Source organism: Tinamus guttatus, unplaced genomic scaffold, assembly GCF_059628265.1.
Source record: "Tinamus guttatus ecotype Peru unplaced genomic scaffold, ASM5962826v1 Tinamus_guttatus_pri_ptg000327l, whole genome shotgun sequence".
NCBI classification, from domain to species: domain Eukaryota; kingdom Metazoa; phylum Chordata; class Aves; order Tinamiformes; family Tinamidae; genus Tinamus; species Tinamus guttatus.
The window spans coordinates 4,844,087-4,862,510 of NW_028288861.1; the positions used below are offsets into that span (position 1 = coordinate 4,844,087).

The 18,424-nt window shown below is 34.5% G+C and overlaps 1 protein-coding gene across 1 annotated transcript in view; it reads left to right on the plus strand.

Annotated features, from left to right (window-relative positions):
- ARHGAP5 (Rho GTPase activating protein 5) overlaps positions 1–15,102 on the plus strand; it is a 35,319-nt gene extending 20,217 nt beyond the window's left edge. The window contains exons 3-7 of the mRNA XM_088529235.1: positions 20–164; positions 7,191–7,268; positions 8,816–8,947; positions 10,292–10,397; positions 13,098–15,102. Of these exons, the coding sequence (XP_088385361.1) occupies positions 20–164; positions 7,191–7,268; positions 8,816–8,947; positions 10,292–10,397; positions 13,098–13,428 (792 nt within the window). The 3' untranslated portion in view covers positions 13,429–15,102. The remainder of the gene's footprint in view (positions 1–19; positions 165–7,190; positions 7,269–8,815; positions 8,948–10,291; positions 10,398–13,097) is intronic.
- The last annotated feature ends 3,322 nt before the right edge of the window (positions 15,103–18,424 follow it).

Genomic DNA, 18,424 nt, shown 5'->3' on the forward strand with positions numbered 1-18,424 from the left:
AACTGTTTTCTTGTTGCAGAAAAAGAAAACAAAGCCATTAAATCCTCCAATCCGTAGAAACTGGGAAAGCAATTACTTTGGGATGCCCCTACAGGATCTGGTTACAGTGGAGAAACCCATACCTCTCTTTGTTGAAAAATGTGTGCAATTCATTGAAGATACAGGTAAGGTAGCATTTTTGGAGGAAAAATTTTGCAATTACATTACAAGTAATGCCTCTCATTTTGCATTTTAAAGTACTTTTGGAATGTCAAAGTTGTTATGGGGAAAGCCTATTTGAAAAGGGAATAATTCTGTAAATTGTTTATTTAATATGACTTTGTGATTGCCTTTTCGTGTATAAAAAATTTTGATTTGCCTTTCAACAATTGAACATTGAAATCTAACACTTATGTAATGTAATTTTGAGAACTGACTTTGCTTTCTAATCCCAGCTGAATTTTAACCCAGTAGCATTCTGATCTTGTGTTTCTCACCATTTCCAGTATATTTAATATAATAAAAAACTCTGAAATTCACTTTTTTGAATCTTAGAAAACAGACTTTAGAAAATGTTTAGAAACTAAGCATTTCAAACAGTTAGTGCTTTTTTCAGTGCTTTTTTGTTTTTATTTGTAAAGTTAGCCTTGCATGTTAAAGTGTTTCAAAAGCAAAAAAAAGTCTTCTGTTAATATTGTTTATTGTACGTACAGTGATTCCAGTGTGAAAAATGCAATGCAGTTTGTGTAAACTCCAGCGTAGCATCTTTGAGTGTTTGATAGCTTTATGAAACGCACTCCTAGAGTGAGTGGGGGGGGGGGGGTTGTTTTAATATGATGTGATTTGTGGTGCTTCATTTATTTCATTTTTTTCTGGCTCCACTGCAAGTAAAATATGAATGGGTTTGTTTTCATATTGAGGTGCAGTTTCACAGTATGCCTCTCGCCCCCCTTCCTTCTCTATGTTTGACCCCTCTGTTGCTTTCAGTTCATTTGCTGTATGGTCAGGAGGCGAGTGCAGTCTCATCTTGCTAATCCAACAGCAAAGGCTACATTTGACAGTGGGGAGTTGTTTTGAGGTTTGGGTGTGAGCCGTGTGGTGGTGTTCGCCGAGTGCATCGGTCTTGCTCGCTCTGAAGGGGCCTGTTTGCTAGTTCTGAAGCAAGCAAGGGAATGGAAATGAATGGCTGGCACTGAAGAAAGAACAGGGCATTCTCTTTGGTGGGTATATGCTACTAGGTATCGCTGAGCAGAAAATGAAGTACTTTTTTCTCAATATTTTCTTAGTTCTGTAATACAGTGTTGGTTGTAAGGCAACAGTGTTTTATCAGGAGTAAAACTTAAGGATTTTCTTTGCTTAAAATTCAGTTTTACTGCTGTCTTTAAGAGCTGTGACTACAGAGGTACAGGTTAGGTGGCATGGCTAACAGCTCTTTCTGAAGACTTGTATATTGTACTATTACAGTAAAATATTGTGGGGGGTGGTGAAACCACAGGCACTGATCTCTTGGAAGTCAGAAATGTAAGTATAAATCTGCCTTTAACCTTTATCTCTTACTGATTTCTTGCCTGAAGGTAAGAATTGTTGGGGTTTTTTGGTTTTTTTTGTTTGTTTGTTGGTTTTTGTTTTTTTCTTTTCATCACCTGACCCAGGGAAAAGTGGAGAAGGTATATAATGGTATAGATCACTGCAGAAATATCTTGGTTTTGCTGATGTCTGTAGAGGAGGTGGAGATGAAAAGGGTACGTCACTGTCTCAGTTCTGGTGTTCTGGCTAATACATAATGTTGTGGATTGAAGGAGTCTGTAGAATTTAGTAGTATGCTGAGCTGAATGTTTAATTGAGAATATTTTCAAACAACAAAATTATAACATGAGATCTAAAGAAAATTGCTTAAATGCGTTGTTGTCTCTTATTCCTTTTGACTGTGTAGTAGGCTTTCAAAAAGTGTAGTATTCCTTTTGACTGTGTAGTAGGCTTTCAAAAAGTGTAGTATTTGATTGCAAAGGGTTTGTTTCACCAGCATGAGGGAAAGGGAGAACTACGGTAGTGTGGAAACATGGTTACTATCTCATTTTCTCTCCCTCCTGAAGTTATCAGTTCATTTGGACAGAAGATTTAATACTTTTTATTCTCCTCTAATGATGTATCTTTGAGGTGTAAGATGATTAGTCAAGTTGCTGACTTTTTCAAACTGCCAGGGTCTTCTCAAAAGTGCTGACTTGGGACATCCTGCTTTGTTTTTTAGCTGACTGCTTGTATGTTTGCTCATCATGGAATGTTGCTCTGCAGGTACTGAAAGCAGGAGAACTTCTAATTCTGTCTGCACAAATACTGCGCATTCTGCATGCATTTTGTGTGGCTGCTGGAAGAGTAGTCCTACTGTTGCTCTTAATCATTTGGTAAAGATGGAATAAAACCTCTCTTTCTGCATCTTGTCACTTTTTAATTCACCTACATTGTAGTGTATGCTGGTAACTTTTGATTGCCCTTTTCAAATCTTTTACTTGGATATGGAAGTTTTGTTTTTGTTATGACTTAATTTTATATTGAAGGAGTAGCACTATTCTGTAGATTTTTGTATGAGGCTGAAGCCCTGTGTTGAAGTTGTTGTGCAGCTTCATTTTGGTAGAATTTCTTTGACTTTGAGAGAGGAGCATGTTCAAAGAGAGTGTTTCACTCACCTGCATTTGTCGCTTGTCCTGAAATTGAATGGCAGTATTGACTTTGGGACTGGCTGATAGTAAAATCCACGTGTTTGTCTTGGGTATGTTTGGCCTGAAGAAGACAAGGCAGGAGACGTTAGCTTTGGACTAAAGTCCGGGAGGCCGCTTCCTCTGTATGAGCAACTTGACCCTTGGCCCTGGAAGACATTCTGTGTTTCAGCTGTCCCTTGCCAAGTCAACCTGCTGTCAGTGCTAGCTCTGTCCAACCACCAGTGCTCGGTCTACCAAAGCTTTGCTGGGTGTCCTATGCTTCGGGACCTCAGCACTCAGAAACATCATTCCTCTCTATAATCTGTTGCTTTAGGTCTTTTTGAACATGCACATAACCATCTTTCTTTCAAGGTTGGTCCTTTCACTCCCCAGACATTTGTGCAAATGCTGTTAGTAATCACTTTTTAAAACTCTTTAATCAAGAACTGCAGTCTGTTCCAATTCTGCCTGGATGAAGCTAATCAATGTATTTCTGTTATCTTTCTATCCTCTGCAAAGGACTTACCTGTTTAGTGTTTCTTTCTTTTCCTTTTCTTCCCTTTTTTTTTTTTTTTTTAAAAAAAAAAAAAACACCTTTAAAGTACTTTTCTTTGTCTTCAGAGCTGTGAAGTGTATAGTGTACCTTTTTTTTCTTCTTTTCTCTTCCCACTTGCCCCTTGCCAGTTTTTGAGCCATATTCAAGGCTTTGGAGTTGGAAAAGTGTTTTCAAATCTCAGATTTGACTAGATCAGAATCTTAGGAGATAAAGTTAGCATTTGATTTGAATACCTCAATTTTTTCATCATATGCGGAAATTTTAAATTCTAAGAGTATGAGTCATCAAATTACCATTCTTGATAAGTCGTCCTTAAACCATTTATTAGTTGTAATTTGTTTGATCTTCAAGAGGTGCTTGCGTCTTCACAAAATTTAAGCAAAGTTTTAAGTTTCATATTTGAAAAGCAAGTCTTTGAAAGTCTTGTTTAAAACAGATTCTGAAGCATAATACATTTCCTGTATTTTGCTTATACCTGAGCAATATCTAATATACTCAAGCAGTATACTTGTGATATTTGGTATCAACTTGTTTCTAATCTTACAGAATTCAGAAAATGTGACTTCTAATACTTACAAAGACTTTTAAAAAAATTATTATTCCTGAAGTCTTTCACAAATGAAAAAAGAAGCAACTGCTGTCAAGTTTGGTAGGTAGCTGCTGGTATTTTATGTGCCTTGGCTCTCAGAGGTTATAGTTTTGGTAAATAATAGTTAAGTTTTCAAACAAACGTTATTCAAAAATATTTTCACTTTTACAGATTTTTTTTATACTTATCAAAAAGAATGTAAAAAGAAGAGTTTTTGTATGTATGGTTAGTTTCAAACTGAAGAGGTAATCTTGATTTTAAAAATACTGTATGTCTGTCTCATGAAATTTTAGAAATCAGTGCTTTGTATCTTCTAGGTTGTGACTAAAGTTAAAAATAATATAGAAAATGATTTTCTCTGCTTTGGGTGCTTAGATGGGAAGATAAGATAGAAAGTGTCCTTGAAGATTTCAACATAAACTTCTTTCTGTTGAAGGAGCGTATTAATTCTGTGCAAAATGCAGAGAGATCTCCTATGTTTCTGTTTAGGTTGGTATTTTCAAAGAGTAAGTTATATTCTGACCTGATCTTCTAAAATAATTTCTGTTTTTCAGAGGTGATCTAGTGCTTGCATCTCCTTGGATTCTTTCTTGGGTGGCAGTGGAAGTAGCAACTTTGAGGGAGGGAAGTGGTTAATGCTTGAGCAGATCCAAACTAAATAAGCAGTAAATTTATATTAGAGTCTCCCTTTCAGCAGCAAAATGTACTGTTCTGATGCTACTGGTACAGAGCAGGAACAGTACATACTATTTCTTATGTTGGAACATATTGATTAAAAGAAATTATGCAACACCATGCAATTATTACCTTAAAATTAAAAACTCTGTCAGTTTTGGGTTAGGAATGAGAAAGGCTTGGCTAAATATAATAAACATGTTTATTTGGTTATTAACATGTTGTCCATGGTTGTAGGATTATGTTTCACTTATCCAGTCTACATGTTTGACTTCCTTATAATTTAGCAAAATGAGTTGCTTGGTGGTTAGTGCTTTCTTTTAGGTTCATTGATGAAGATAAAATAGTTTTGGAACTCTCTGGTACGTAACTTACTAGAGTTGAACTATCAAACTTTCCATGAAATATTTATATATAGTGTTTGCAGAAAAACTACCTTTTGGTAAAGATCCTGTGATCTTATTTGTAATTTTTTGCAGAGGATACAGTTTTTTTAATATAATTGATGGCACAGTATTATATAAAACCTGTTGATGTTTGTATGCTTTTATCTGTGCTCCATTCAGATTTAAGAAGAATGTAACCCAAGAGTAAGGGGAACTGCTTACTCTAATCCTTTGACTCTAGTTATTTTCAGTTATGGTCTTCCAAAAGAAAGTTTTGATTATATAGTTATTTTGATGTATTTTGCTGTTTTATCCTGGTGAACTGAATACATTTTCTTATGTCAATTGATATAAACTTTTCAAGTAGAGAGAAACACTGTTACCAACAAAACTAAACCCTTGTTTTGCTTTTTAAGAAAATAAGTGGTGGATAACATTAGAGAAATCTGGCCAGTTATATGAAAGTTGAATAGCTACCCAGTCTCAAAAGTAGTCAGATTTGTTTGACGTGAGTGTGCAACATTCTGGAGGATAATTTAGTGTCTAACTCTGACAAAAATCATGTTTTTGCCCCAACATGATTGGTGTGATTGAATTTTATATTTCAAAACCATGTAAAAATATTTAATGAATGCAATTACTTTTATTCTAAAGTATTTTAGTATTGCTTTAACTTTTATGGCACCTTTATAGCTGGAGTATTTTTTTATAGTTGTGTAGTGACTGTTTTGTGACATTTTACATACTACCATTTTAGTTTCAAGTACTGTTTGTGAGTGGGTTTATCCAACAGCTTTCCTAGAGTTCTACTTACTTGGGGTAAAATTACACACATGCGTTTTTGTGCTTGAGGTGTTGTGGGTTTATTTTTTTGTGTGTGTATTGTTAAGTGATGCACTTGCCTAAAATACGTGTGTCCTGGTTTAACAAAGTTGTTGACCGACTCGGGGGAGTCTCTCAGCAACCAGGACAATCAGGGAGCTGGAGCTTGTGACCTGGGAGGAGAGGTGAAGGGAACTGGGCTTGTTCAGCCTGGGGACGGTGTTCTTCCAAGGTCTCTTCCAACCTGAGTGATCACCTCAAGATTGGGATAACCTTGAGGTTTCAGCATTTATGTTTCTGTTTTGCAACTTTGGACTTGCAACAGGGGAAACTCTGCCCAACTGTAAGTGGATGAGAAACAGACATGAGTTGCTTTTCGTAATGGAGAACTGACTCTGTGATGGACAGAGGAGGCGCACACACATTAATAGATTAGTGTGTGAGAATCCGTGAAAACTGTAAATAAATGTTTTGAAATAAATATTCATGAACACATGTTGTGCACTTGACCTGCATTGCTAATTAAGGTGTCTCTTCAAAGGGAACATCATGGGAATTATGTAAATAATTTCTAAACAATGAAGATAAGCTCAAGATGTCAGTGTATTTCAAGGAGTTCTTGTGATTATGCTGTCCCTCTTCATCCTCTCCCTCTCTCCAGACCTAAAGCAACCAAACTGTGACTGTGATGGGAAAGAATGAAATTAAAGTATCTTCAGATCTGTCATCCATTTCTTAATGCGATAAAGAATGCACCTACCTTTTCTTTGACAGATACAGAATAAGTGAATTGCTGTTTGTCGTGTCATATTAATTGAAGTGTTTTATTCTTTTGTCAAAGTGAACATGCCATGAAATACAAGATAAAGAGTAACACTTCATGAAAAGGTTGAGAGCTTGTTTAGTAATTGGTTAATGTAAATTATAGAGCTATTCAACTTTAGATGAGAGCTTCCTAGTTTTGGGTGAGTCTCAAACTAGAGACGTTTTTATAGTGCTTAGTGTTTTTGGTATTTAAAAAAGAACATCTCTGTATTCTATGAATTACATAACTACAAGAAGCAGTAGTAAAACACTTGTTTTTGGCAGGCTTTCTGAGCATGTGAACCAAGCATGCCATTAATCTCTAAATGCTATTGTTGATGTAGGCTTTTTAATGTATCAATATATGTGAATTTAGTGCTAGAATTTTCTTACTTGGAAAGATCTTGGATTCCTAGCACTAATTACTGTGTGCGCGTAAGAAATATCATTGTGGACCAATCTGGCAGAGGTTCTTCTTCACACAGAACAGTGGACTCACTAGAACCCTGGTATTGTGCTTTTTTGCAGTTCAGTGTCTCTGTGATGGTTAACGTGTTTCTTTTTTAGGCATTTACATTTATATTCCTACCTTAAGTTTCTGAACTAATAATTGTGGCTAGCTTTGTTGTGCTCTGTAAGAAATACCTTTTTTACGTGATTTTTTTTTTCCTCTTCCTGCTAAGGATTATGTACTGAAGGTCTGTACCGTGTTAGTGGAAATAAAACAGATCAAGACAATATTCAGAAGCAGTTTGATCAAGGTAATTATATATTTTATTATTTAAAGACAAAATAGTTTTATTTCTCCATAGATTTTTATCAGACAGTGCAATATGAGTTGTATCTCTGACTGACTTTTATAGCACTGATTGCCTGATGCCCTTGTGTACTGTATTGGTGTAGCCCATTTGATAACCAGAGGTGCAATGCACTGGCTACTGGCAATGTCACTGGCTACAAAAATTATTCTCCATCCTTCATTTGTGTTGTTCGTGAATTTCCTTTTATGAGAAACATAGCAATTAGATGAACCAGTCTGATTTTGCTTAGCATTTCTTACCTATTTAACAGGTATTTTTGTTCTGTTACCTCTCAGATGGCTATTAGTTATCTAGCTGAAATATTGCATCTTAGGTTAGTAGTTCATCAGTCCTAGGCATTTAGCTCCTTTTTGTTTTAAACCAAAAATATCTTGGTATTTACATTAGTGAAATAATCTGCATTAGCAATTAGATCTTGATAATAAATTTCTAATACAGTCTTTATTGAATGCTAGAATATATTGAAATATGATATGAAATATGATATGAAATATATGCTGTTCATTTTGATGTCTTAAGAGACAGGGCCTGCATTATTTTTTCCCTCATGTTTACTCGTTTAGTTTATATATTTGATTATTCTATTTCAATATTGGATAATATTGGATTAATATTGGATATTAATCATGAAGTTAAGTCCATGGAAAAGAAATCATCCTAGTGAAATTTTTACTGCATGATAGCCCAAATGTTTGGGTTTTTTTGCAATATTCATGTTGTTCTAGGCCTATTTTAGTCTGATGTGTTAGATATTTTTCAATCACCTTACTGCAGGATCTTCTAGAGTTTCGGATAAATTGTTATAAATAAAACTGTTCTCAAAAAGTCACCTTTGAAACAATTGAATTGGAACGTTTTGGGGGTCTGCAGCCTGGTATGGTTCCACTTCTTTTGGATTAAAAATTATGTAGCACTCTAGATTTCAAGTTTTAAAAAACTAGTTATAAAACATATAATTTCTGGTATTTGGGATTTAGCAGTAAGTTGTTCTGGTCGTGTGTAATTTTTGGGATGTTTTGTTGTCTGTGCTTAAAGACTTCAAAGATGGCCACATGAACAAGATCACATTCATTATTAAAATTGATATACTTTGTACGAGTTATTTTTATTAATTGGGGAAATGGCATTTAAAACTTACTGTTGGACGAAACCAATCAGAAGCCAGTTAAGGTCCACATGGAGAGTTAAACAATTCTTATTTCCAAATAAACAACTCCCTCCACCAAATCCTGTCCTGGGTGCGTATTGTGTGTGTTGGGTTTGGTGCTTTGTTTGTTTGTTTTTCCTTCCCATCAGATGTTCTCTTACTTGAGTACGTATGGGTCAAAGATGTCAATTAATCCACTGGTGCACTTTTTCATGTGCCACTTAAGTTTGGAAACCCTTTCATTTTTGGTGTTTTTATAAAATTCTTATTTTCACTAAAATACTATGAGGAATAATAGCTTTAGGTTTTGCTTATATTGCTGTTAAATTTTGTCTTACAGATCACAGTATCAGTCTAGAATCTATGGAAGTGACAGTAAATGCTGTGGCTGGGGCTCTCAAAGCTTTTTTTGCAGATCTGCCAGACCCACTGGTTCCTTACTCTTTGCATCAAGAGTTGTTAGAAACATCAAGTAAGTAATAAATGATTTTGTCTTTGTCAATTTATGGATTGTACTTACTATATTTTTAAAATTCATTCTAAGTTGAAATAACCAGCTACATGGAAATAGTGTTTTTCTCTTTTTTTTTTTTTTTTTTTTTTTAACTGCTTAGGCATGTGCATTTTATTGATACGCTTAAAACTGACAACTATGACACAAATAACCTGATTGTATTTTTTTTTCTAAATTGTAGTTTTTTATTTCCTATCCTTTCAGACAATTTAATTGGAGGAATCTGTTTTGTTCTGTTATGTATATTGCTGTGCATATGATGAAGGTTTAGAACTGTGTTTCAGTTGTTAATGAGTTTCTATTCCTTCTATAATACAAATCACCATGGAATGGAAGTGCAAACGGCAGAATGTTTAGTTCTTCAGTGTTTTAGTGTTTTTTTTTTGTTGTTTTGTTTGCTTTTTTGTTTTCCCACAAGTGGTATAGTACGTCAAAAATGTATTTATGTAGAATAGGAATTTATGGAAGATAATTATGCGTGGGTGGGTGAGCTATACTGTTCTTCCTCCCTATGTGGATATTTGTTAGGATAATATGGATTCATCCAGTCCTTACACATAGAATGTAAGGTTGGTTTGTAGGAAAGTCCTGTTTTATCTACTGTAGAACTTGCAGGTTCTGGAATTTTGTATTTATTGACAGATCCTGAGTTACATGAACGCAGTTGATCCATTTCAAGTTGCAAAACAGTACTGACTTGTCATTATATATAACAGTAACACAAGTAGCTAGTATTTTATTCCCTAGTCCTTTTCTTTATGTGGCTTAATCACTCTTTGAAAGAAACAATATCCTGTGAGTCTGTGAGAATCTTTCTCCTTTAAAAATGTATTTTAATAGCCACATCAAGCTCATTCATATATTTGACTGACAGGCTTAAGATGCTCAAGTTCATGAAAGTACCTTCCTTCCCTAAATTCTCTATAGAACCACACTCCGAATAAATCTTACAGAATATTTTAAGTTGTAGTGTTTTGCAAACCGAGGAAAATCTAACAGGAAATGATCCTGTTGCATTGTTATCCATCATTCTGCAAGACAGAAGTGAGTTAGTGAAATGATTTTCTGCTGTTTAGGACAGAGAAATAATTCTATTTAAGTACAGAAAAATATTTGCATGTATTATTACCTCTTTATGATGGAGGATTTAATCTTCACAATAATACGTAGGTAGGAATTTTATAGATTTTTTTTTTTTTGATGTTTCTCTGTGGTTGCCCTTATACTGGAAAAAAAACAAGATTTAGCAACACATTATTCAGTCTTCATAAATGTATGATAAAATGTCACTTATATCTGTAGAGATCCTGGATAAAACAGAACGACTGCATGAGTTAAAGGAAATTGTGAAGAAATTCCCTCCTGTGAACTATGATGTCTTCAAATACATAATAACACATCTAAACAGGTTCAGTATTGTTTTTCTATTAAATTTTTATTTGTATCAATTGCAAGCAAATATTTATACTAGTAACAATTAGTGGACCATCGAAGCTGAATTTCATTTTTGCATTGTTCACTTGCTAGTATAGAAGTTGAAACTAGTAGTTAAAAAGGCTGATTGGAAAGCCATTCCAAGAAAATACTGCATGTTCTTTTCTATGTGTAAATACCTAGCATCACCACTACTGCATAGAATCACTACTATAAAAATATTGAGAGGGCAAATGTACACCACATTTGCCATTTTCTTTGAGGAGGCAGGTGTTTAAGTCATAGATTAATATGGCTTTTCTAAATTTACTGTAAGCTCACGTTAGAAGAAGTATACTATCTCATAACCTGGCCTTTTATGTGCACAGTTGTGGTCATAAAAAGACAAAAAAAGACCAGTTTACTCATGATTCTTACTTGGCTGAAGCAGGATTATTCTCTGAAGGCTGCTCAGGCTACTGACATACTTGAATAACAGGTAGAATTAGCATCACCGGCCCTAAAACAAAATCTAAACTTGTTTAGAAAAAGCATTGTTGTCCAGCAGCCCACGATTTAAGAAGTAGCTAGTGTTTTTCTCTATTCATTTTGGACAATTTTGTATATATAACATGACATACCATATATGCCATTATATACCATATACTGTCTTTGCTATTATATATCATGATGTTTAAGTTGCAAAATTGTTTCAGACTAGTGTTTTTGTAGTTTTGGGCATTTAAATAGAAAATAGAATTTTAAATAGAAAATTTGATAGAGGAAGGAAAAACTCTTTGAAATTACTGAGCAAGATTATAGTCATATGTTTTGGGGATATTTTTTCTGAATCGAAGTAAAGCATAATTATTTTAGAAAAACGAATTTGAATGTTACCTTCATTGAGGAATAGTGTCCAAGTATCCTTTGGACCCAATTTATTCAAAACAGATTGAGAGTATTTGTGTATGCTCACAGTATTTGGAATAAATAATGTGCTTGTTAAAACGTAAGTCTATCCCTTATAGTTGGTGCTATAAATGCTTTGTAAATTAACGAAAATATTTTCTTACAGTAGTAATTGTAGTGCTTATTATGACTTTCAGAGCTTTTGAATCCATGGATTATAGCCAGCTGAAATTCTTGCAGTCTGTTCTTGCTGATCATCAAAATTGAAATTACAACTGACAAGTTGCTGAAGTGTTTTTTTTTTTTTTTTTTTTTCCTCCCTTTTCTCCGGGAAAACTGCAGCTCTCAGTTACTTATGTCCCATCTACTATAACAGGACTGACATAATTCCAGCTGAGTATCTTAGCTGGGAATCTTTGTCTCTTAGTTTTGTTAATATAGAATTTCTAATGCTCACTGTTAGATAAAATTGTGATATTAATTTAGAAAACAATAGTTTTGGAAAACAAAGTTCTGACTCTTTTCTAGACTATCATTAAAAAAAATATATGGATTGTGAGGAGGCATTTAATTGTAGATGATAACTTTAGTACCAGAATTGTGTGTTTTTTTTTTTTTTTTTTTTTTTTTTTAAATCATGTTCTATTGCAATAGTACTGTAATAATGAATTTAGGTGATAGGTGAAGAGCCTGTGTCAACACCTGCAAAAAACTAGGCAACATTAAGGACAACAAACATGATTGGAGGCCTGTGTCATAAATCCAAGAAAAATAAAGATTTTTTTTTTTATCTTATGTAGTAATACGATATCTGAACAATTATAGAAAAGCAAGTAGAAGCAGAAAATTTAATTGGAACTTAACAATACGGAAAGGTAATTTCAGCTTTCATTAGGAAGTTATATCTAGATAAAAAGTACTTCTCATGTCAGGAGTGAATTTGATTATTTTAAGGTCTTATTATATCATTATTTTAGTCCCTAGCAATTGAAGGAAAAGCGCATAAGTAGTACAGCATTTCAAAGACTTTGTCTTCTGTCTTTTTGGAAAATCAAGTTCAAATATGTCTTCAACCTCAGAAGAATCCTCATCATTCACTTCACATTCACGGACAGCAGCCATACCATCATGCTGATAAATTCTGGGACTTTTCTCAAAATGTCTCAGGAAAGGGCATCTGCTTCAAATTCTATATCTGGATCTTAGGCCAATTTCCAGTGGTGTGGAAGTTGGGCCCAATTCCATTACTAGCCAGTACAAAAGTAAAAATCTGCAGAGATGTCTTTTAATTGATATTTTAATTTAGTGTTTATTTTAAGCATATAATAAAATATGATCCCTTTTTCCTTTGAGTGCCATAAGTGTCAGTTAATATCTAGCTGTCCTGTAGGAAGAAGCAGTTTTGTTCGTTTTTCTCCTGGACAGTTTACTGGGCTTGACTTAGTAGAATATGAAGTCCTGTACGTGGATGAGGAATTTCAAGTGTCACTTTTATTGTCACTTAAAAAAACGGGCAGAAAGTTTTTGCACTTTTCTCTTGATTCAAAGTGTAATCAGACTTCTAATTTGTTAGCTGTCAAAAATCTGAAAATGTTTTTGTTCTTTTGTGTAATTGCTTTCGGGAAACAAGGACTATTGTTTTAATGGGTAGCGGGAGACAAGGAACAGAAATCCTTAAGGTTTAAAAATAATCTTTTAGTCAGGAAGTAAGGAAAACATGTTGAACATGCTGGTTGTTTACCATATACCATTTTTAATTAATTATGTGCTTGTTTTTCTGTTCCAGGGTTAGTCAGCAATATAAAACCAACTTTATGACTGCTGATAACTTATCGATTTGTTTCTGGCCTACTTTGATGAGACCTGATTTTGAAAACAGAGCGTTTTTATCTACCACCAAGATCCACCAGTCAGTAATAGAGACCTTCATTCAGCAGTGTCAGTTTTTTTTCTACAATGGGGAGGTGGTAGAAGCACCTACGGCAGCGGCCTGTCAGCCCCCGCCCTCCAACCCAGTGCAGATGGTGGAGCCCATGGTGCCTCTGCAGCTACCGCCGCCGCTGCAGCCGCAGCTCATACAGCCCCAGCTACCAGCAGACCCTCTTGGTATTATATAAACGTAAGATGATTGCAGGCAGTCTGGCCATGGACAGTAAGGAAAAGCTTGTAGACATGCATGTTTCAGGATACAGTAATGTACTTCATATTTATGAAAAAAAAAAATTCACATCCAACTGATCGGACATGTTTTTTGTTATATCCCGTACTGTGTTCCTCATTTGTACATGCTGCAGATGATTTAAAAAAAATGTGATAAGCATGACTGGAGAGGTTTAATTTTTAAAAGCAAAAATAGCTATAAAGTACAAAGCTGCTGCTGCATGATACCTTATTGCAATCACTATATCATTCCTGTGACAGTTTGTCACAATATATTGTGAATAAAATTTTTCTATAGAAATTTAATGATTTAAAAATACATTTATGAAACATTCAGTGCTTACAGCCTGCTTTATGGCTGTTTTTGTTATTTAACATGCTATTTTTGGCAATTTTATTCACATTCAAGCGTTCTGTGTAAATGACGAAAGCCCAGCTATAGTTTATTTTGTAATCTCCTGGTGACTTCTGTGACGGTATGCTTAGGATGACATATGGACGAATGAAAAGTGCACTGTTGAGAACTTTACAATCCCTTACCTTCCATCTTTTCCTGTAAGTAAGCCTGTGGAGAGTTTGTTAAGGGTGGGTAAACTTGCTTCTTATTTCTTACAGCACAATACCAAGGACATGCTTGTTGTAAAAGTGAGTTTCAAATATTGTACAAAAATTTTGATGTTGCCTACTTATTTCTTTTATGTTCCATTACTGAACTAAACATTTTGTAAAACTGTTAATTCTGTAAACAGCTGCATGTTTAAAAGATCATTGATGGTCTTGTAAACTTAATCTAATATATTTTAGATATTTTAATTTTTCCCACTTGGGAATACATTTAGTGTTTAGAAAATAGTTCATGACATTTTCATATAAGGTTATATAACTTTTCATACATAAACATGAACTTTGTTGTAGTAAAATTCTCTAAACCAAACAACGTTTTAATCTAGGACTTCAATTAATCTATTCTTTAAATCTATTTTTATGTGACCCTTTAAAGATATACAAAAATGCATTGCTAATACATAGCAATAAATACTTTGGGTACTGACAATTAACCTCTTTGGAGTGTGTATATATATAAAATCACATAAACTTGTATTCATATTTTTTTCCTGTGGTATGTTGTACTAAAAATTCAAATGACTGATTTTGTTTTTGCACCATTTTTTTAATGTTATCTTTTTTTTGTCTTTTATTTTCCTTTTACATTGGTACCAATTTTGCTGTAAAACAATGCTGCTTAATTTAAACAAATCTTTTGGTTAAATATTTTGTTAGTGGTTTAAAAAAAAAAAAAAAAAAGAAGGTTACAAACTGTAGCAAAGGGGCGACCATAGATAAAGACTATTTGTAAGAATTCTCATAGCAGCTTTTTTCTTTCATGCTCAAAATTTACCTTTTTAGGTCTGCAGAAAAAAAGAAGTTTTGACTCATACAGCTGCTAGAATGTTTTGTGTAGTTTAAAAAAAAAAAAAAAAAAGCTTTATGATGGTCACTGTTGTAATCTTCACTTATAACAAGATTTAAGATCGTCTTGTATGTATTATAGTAAATAGATGATTTTGAGAATTAAGGCTCTTAAGAGTTTGATTTGCTCCATTTTCCTAAAATAAAAATTGCCTTTCCCACTTAGTGTCCTAGGTATTGTACTTCTAATTATGTCTTGAATTCTCATTTTAGATTACTATGATACCGTAAACATGGCTGCTGTTTAAAAGTACGTGTATATTATAAATTCTTGATATTGTGTTATATTCTTGCAAGTAATTATCTTTTCTAAGAAAACACAAAACAGAAAAAAAGAGAAGCCACCCCTATTCCTATTGCAAAGCACACAGGAATCGATAGTACAATAAAGTCTGTCCTGTAAATTGTAGTATTCCTAACTTGTTCTACCTTACATCTGTTGTCTATATAGCCTTTATTTATAGTTGTCAGTCTAACATTGGCATGTTCAGCAAAAAAATTAAACTTCAAGAGTTTTATAAACTTATTTCTAGGTTGCTAAAGAGTTTATTTTTCTACTATAAATGGTATAGACAAAGTATCACCTGTACAGCAAGCAAGCCTATTTCTTATAGAAGTGAGCTTAAAAATAAATGCCAGTCATATCCATATTTAAAAGTTCTATCTACTAAAGGATCTCCAGTCTTTGTAATGTGAATTACCTTTTAAACTTTCTATGAATTCCAAGTTGTTTGCCATAATATTTTAACTGAGCTTTGATTTACAGTTTTTAGAAATATCTTCGACATTCCATTTCATCATGAGCTTTCGTGTTGCCAGATGTTCTAAAATATTTGCCGTATCTTTTACTTCATGTGAATGCAGTTGTCACTAACTCTTTATTGCTTGTTTAAATTCAGCACTTGCATATGGCCACATTTGAAAGGATTGTTACATATACCAGGTAAAATATGAGAAGAAAAATTTCCTGAAGTAAGCACAGCGTGTGACACTTGGCTGTCACGAGAAGGGATTCCTGTGGAGAGGTGGCTTCAGAGGAGTGTTACATGTGGGAATGCGGATGTCCGTGTGCATTAGATATGCTTGGAAATGTTTGAGTGCTTGTGTTCCAGTACACAAGCACATGTGCTTGCAGGCACATACACCCGTGTCGTAAAAATAAAAAAATAAAAAAAAAAGTAGGAAATTCTACCATCTGTATTAAAGATTTATAATAGAGCTTTCTCTCTTACTATTTTTATTAGCACTATAAAATGAGGAAGCATGTTGATATATACAGAATCCTCATACTTTGGCTCATGTAGTCCCTTATAGTTTTGTTTTAATGAAAATCCAAACAATAACTATTTTTGAATGTGAGCATTTTTACAGTAATAACGATCTTGATAAAAAATACAGATATATATTACTTTGGCTTGAGCATCTCAGTGACTATGGAGTAGTTTTTTTGTCTTTTTAATGTAATTTTGTTATAAACATTCTGTAGTATATTGTTTTTCAGTGTTGCTTCAATGATTTTAAAGTCCCATACTTGAGTTATAAAAGTGCCATTTCAAGTCATGCTTAACTGGTTATTTTACAATTCTTACCTCCCATGATTTGAGGCGTTTTTAACCTATAGCGTGTAAATAGGTCGCAGGTGTCAACTTAAGTGAAAAGAACACTTCTTTTTTTTTTTCCATTGTATGTTTTCTCCATTATTTCAATACTGGTGGTAGACAATTATAGCTGTGTCTATTTTTAGTTGCTGGAAGTTGGCTGCTAATATTTATGATCATTTTAGAAAAATTATCAATTAGAAATCAAAAGCAAAAATTGCCCTTAGCTTCTATGCTTATTTCAGTTTTTTTACAGTAATTGTGATGCTGTTTGTCAACTGAAGAATTACATATATATATATATATATACAATTTTTCAAGTCAAACTTATTGTTCTTTGTTTATAATGTAATCCTCTGTTGCTACAACAACAGAATACTGCAGTAAATTAAATACCAGTGAAGCTTATTCTGTATAAAAAATGCAATGAATAAAATACTAAGATGCTTATTGTGTATAATGTTCAGTTTAGTTGCCTGCTAAATTTTTCAAGGCAAAAGCACCCTATTGTCTCTTCATGTGCACGGAAATGAAATTTAGCAGTAAATTTTGCTAAACTGAGTGTGCCAAACGCTTTAGGAGCTCATCTGGGGGGGAGGCGCCTCTCTCGGGATCTTTGGTTTCTTTTAAACTGCTGAATTCTGGAAGTTACTCTGTTGCGTGGATTTTTAAGAACCAAAGCGGGTTCATGGGGTGAGTGTTGGGCTTGCCCGGGGTGCGGGCGTCAGCGCCCGCCCTCGGGTGCCCGTTGCTGCCGCAGTGATTCCGTGTCCCGCGGGAACGGCGCAGCGCGCGCTGCGCTCGCCGCCATCTCGCCTTTCACCCGATTGAGTTGCTCACAAGAAATAGGCTGTAATTACAGAAATTATTTTTTTTCAGATTTCTCTCCTGCTAGAAGTACGGTTCAAAAGTGAAAAGAATTATTTTCGCTTGCTTGCATGTTTAGTTTTTATCCTTATCCTCCTCCTTTTTCTCCTCACCCACCCCGAGTTTTTGAACCTGAAATAAAAACTGCATGATTTGAGAGCAGTTTTGAGTTCTGAGCATTGTGTATTGATCATATTCTGCTCGTTGTGTGGAATAAACCCAGCTCTCAGTTCAGAACTTGATACTCGTCCTGCTTTTAGTTCTTGTGCATGCACCATTGATGCCTAGTTCCTTCTGTGTGCCTTGAGAAATGGAGCTAGTGCAGAAATAACTGCAGAAACTTCCTGGGAGCCTTCACATTTGAACATTGTTAAGTTTTATTATAAATCAATGTACTCAGCTGTTGGTCATTTTCATCTCAAATGGAATGTTTCTTTATATCTTAGTGTGAAAATCTAATTTAACTTTTTTAGACTGTCTTAGGAAAAAAGAAATCTGAAGTCTGAAGTATATGCAATACTTGACCTCTACAATGTGTAACTTGCTGATGAATAGGCATAGATAGGTAACCAGAGTGTAAAACTAGCATTCCCATAAGTCAAGTTTATTCCACCACCTAATTCATAGGGTTGCCAGGGAGTTGGGAAGGATGAATGTGATGTGTCACGGTGCTCCTGCTGAAAGGGAACACTTGCTTTTCTTACCAACAGATGCCCTGCTCAGGTGCGTTGCTGGTGCTCGTCGTGGCGGTTGCCCGTTTGCTTCTCATGTGCTAAGTGCCATGTGCGTGCAGGTCCCCGCTGGTGCTGTGCAGAACTGAGTGCTCCTGCTGCCTCGCCAGCATTCTGGTGACACTGATGGTGCGGAACATGGCTTAATACACCTGAGTACATCGTTCATAATTTGTTCATTACTGATTTAGAAAATGCAAAGAATTAAATACTTTCACTGAGTGCCTACAGCAATAATTTGTGGGTTTTCTGTTTGTTTCTTCTTTTTTCTTTTTTTTTTTTCTTCT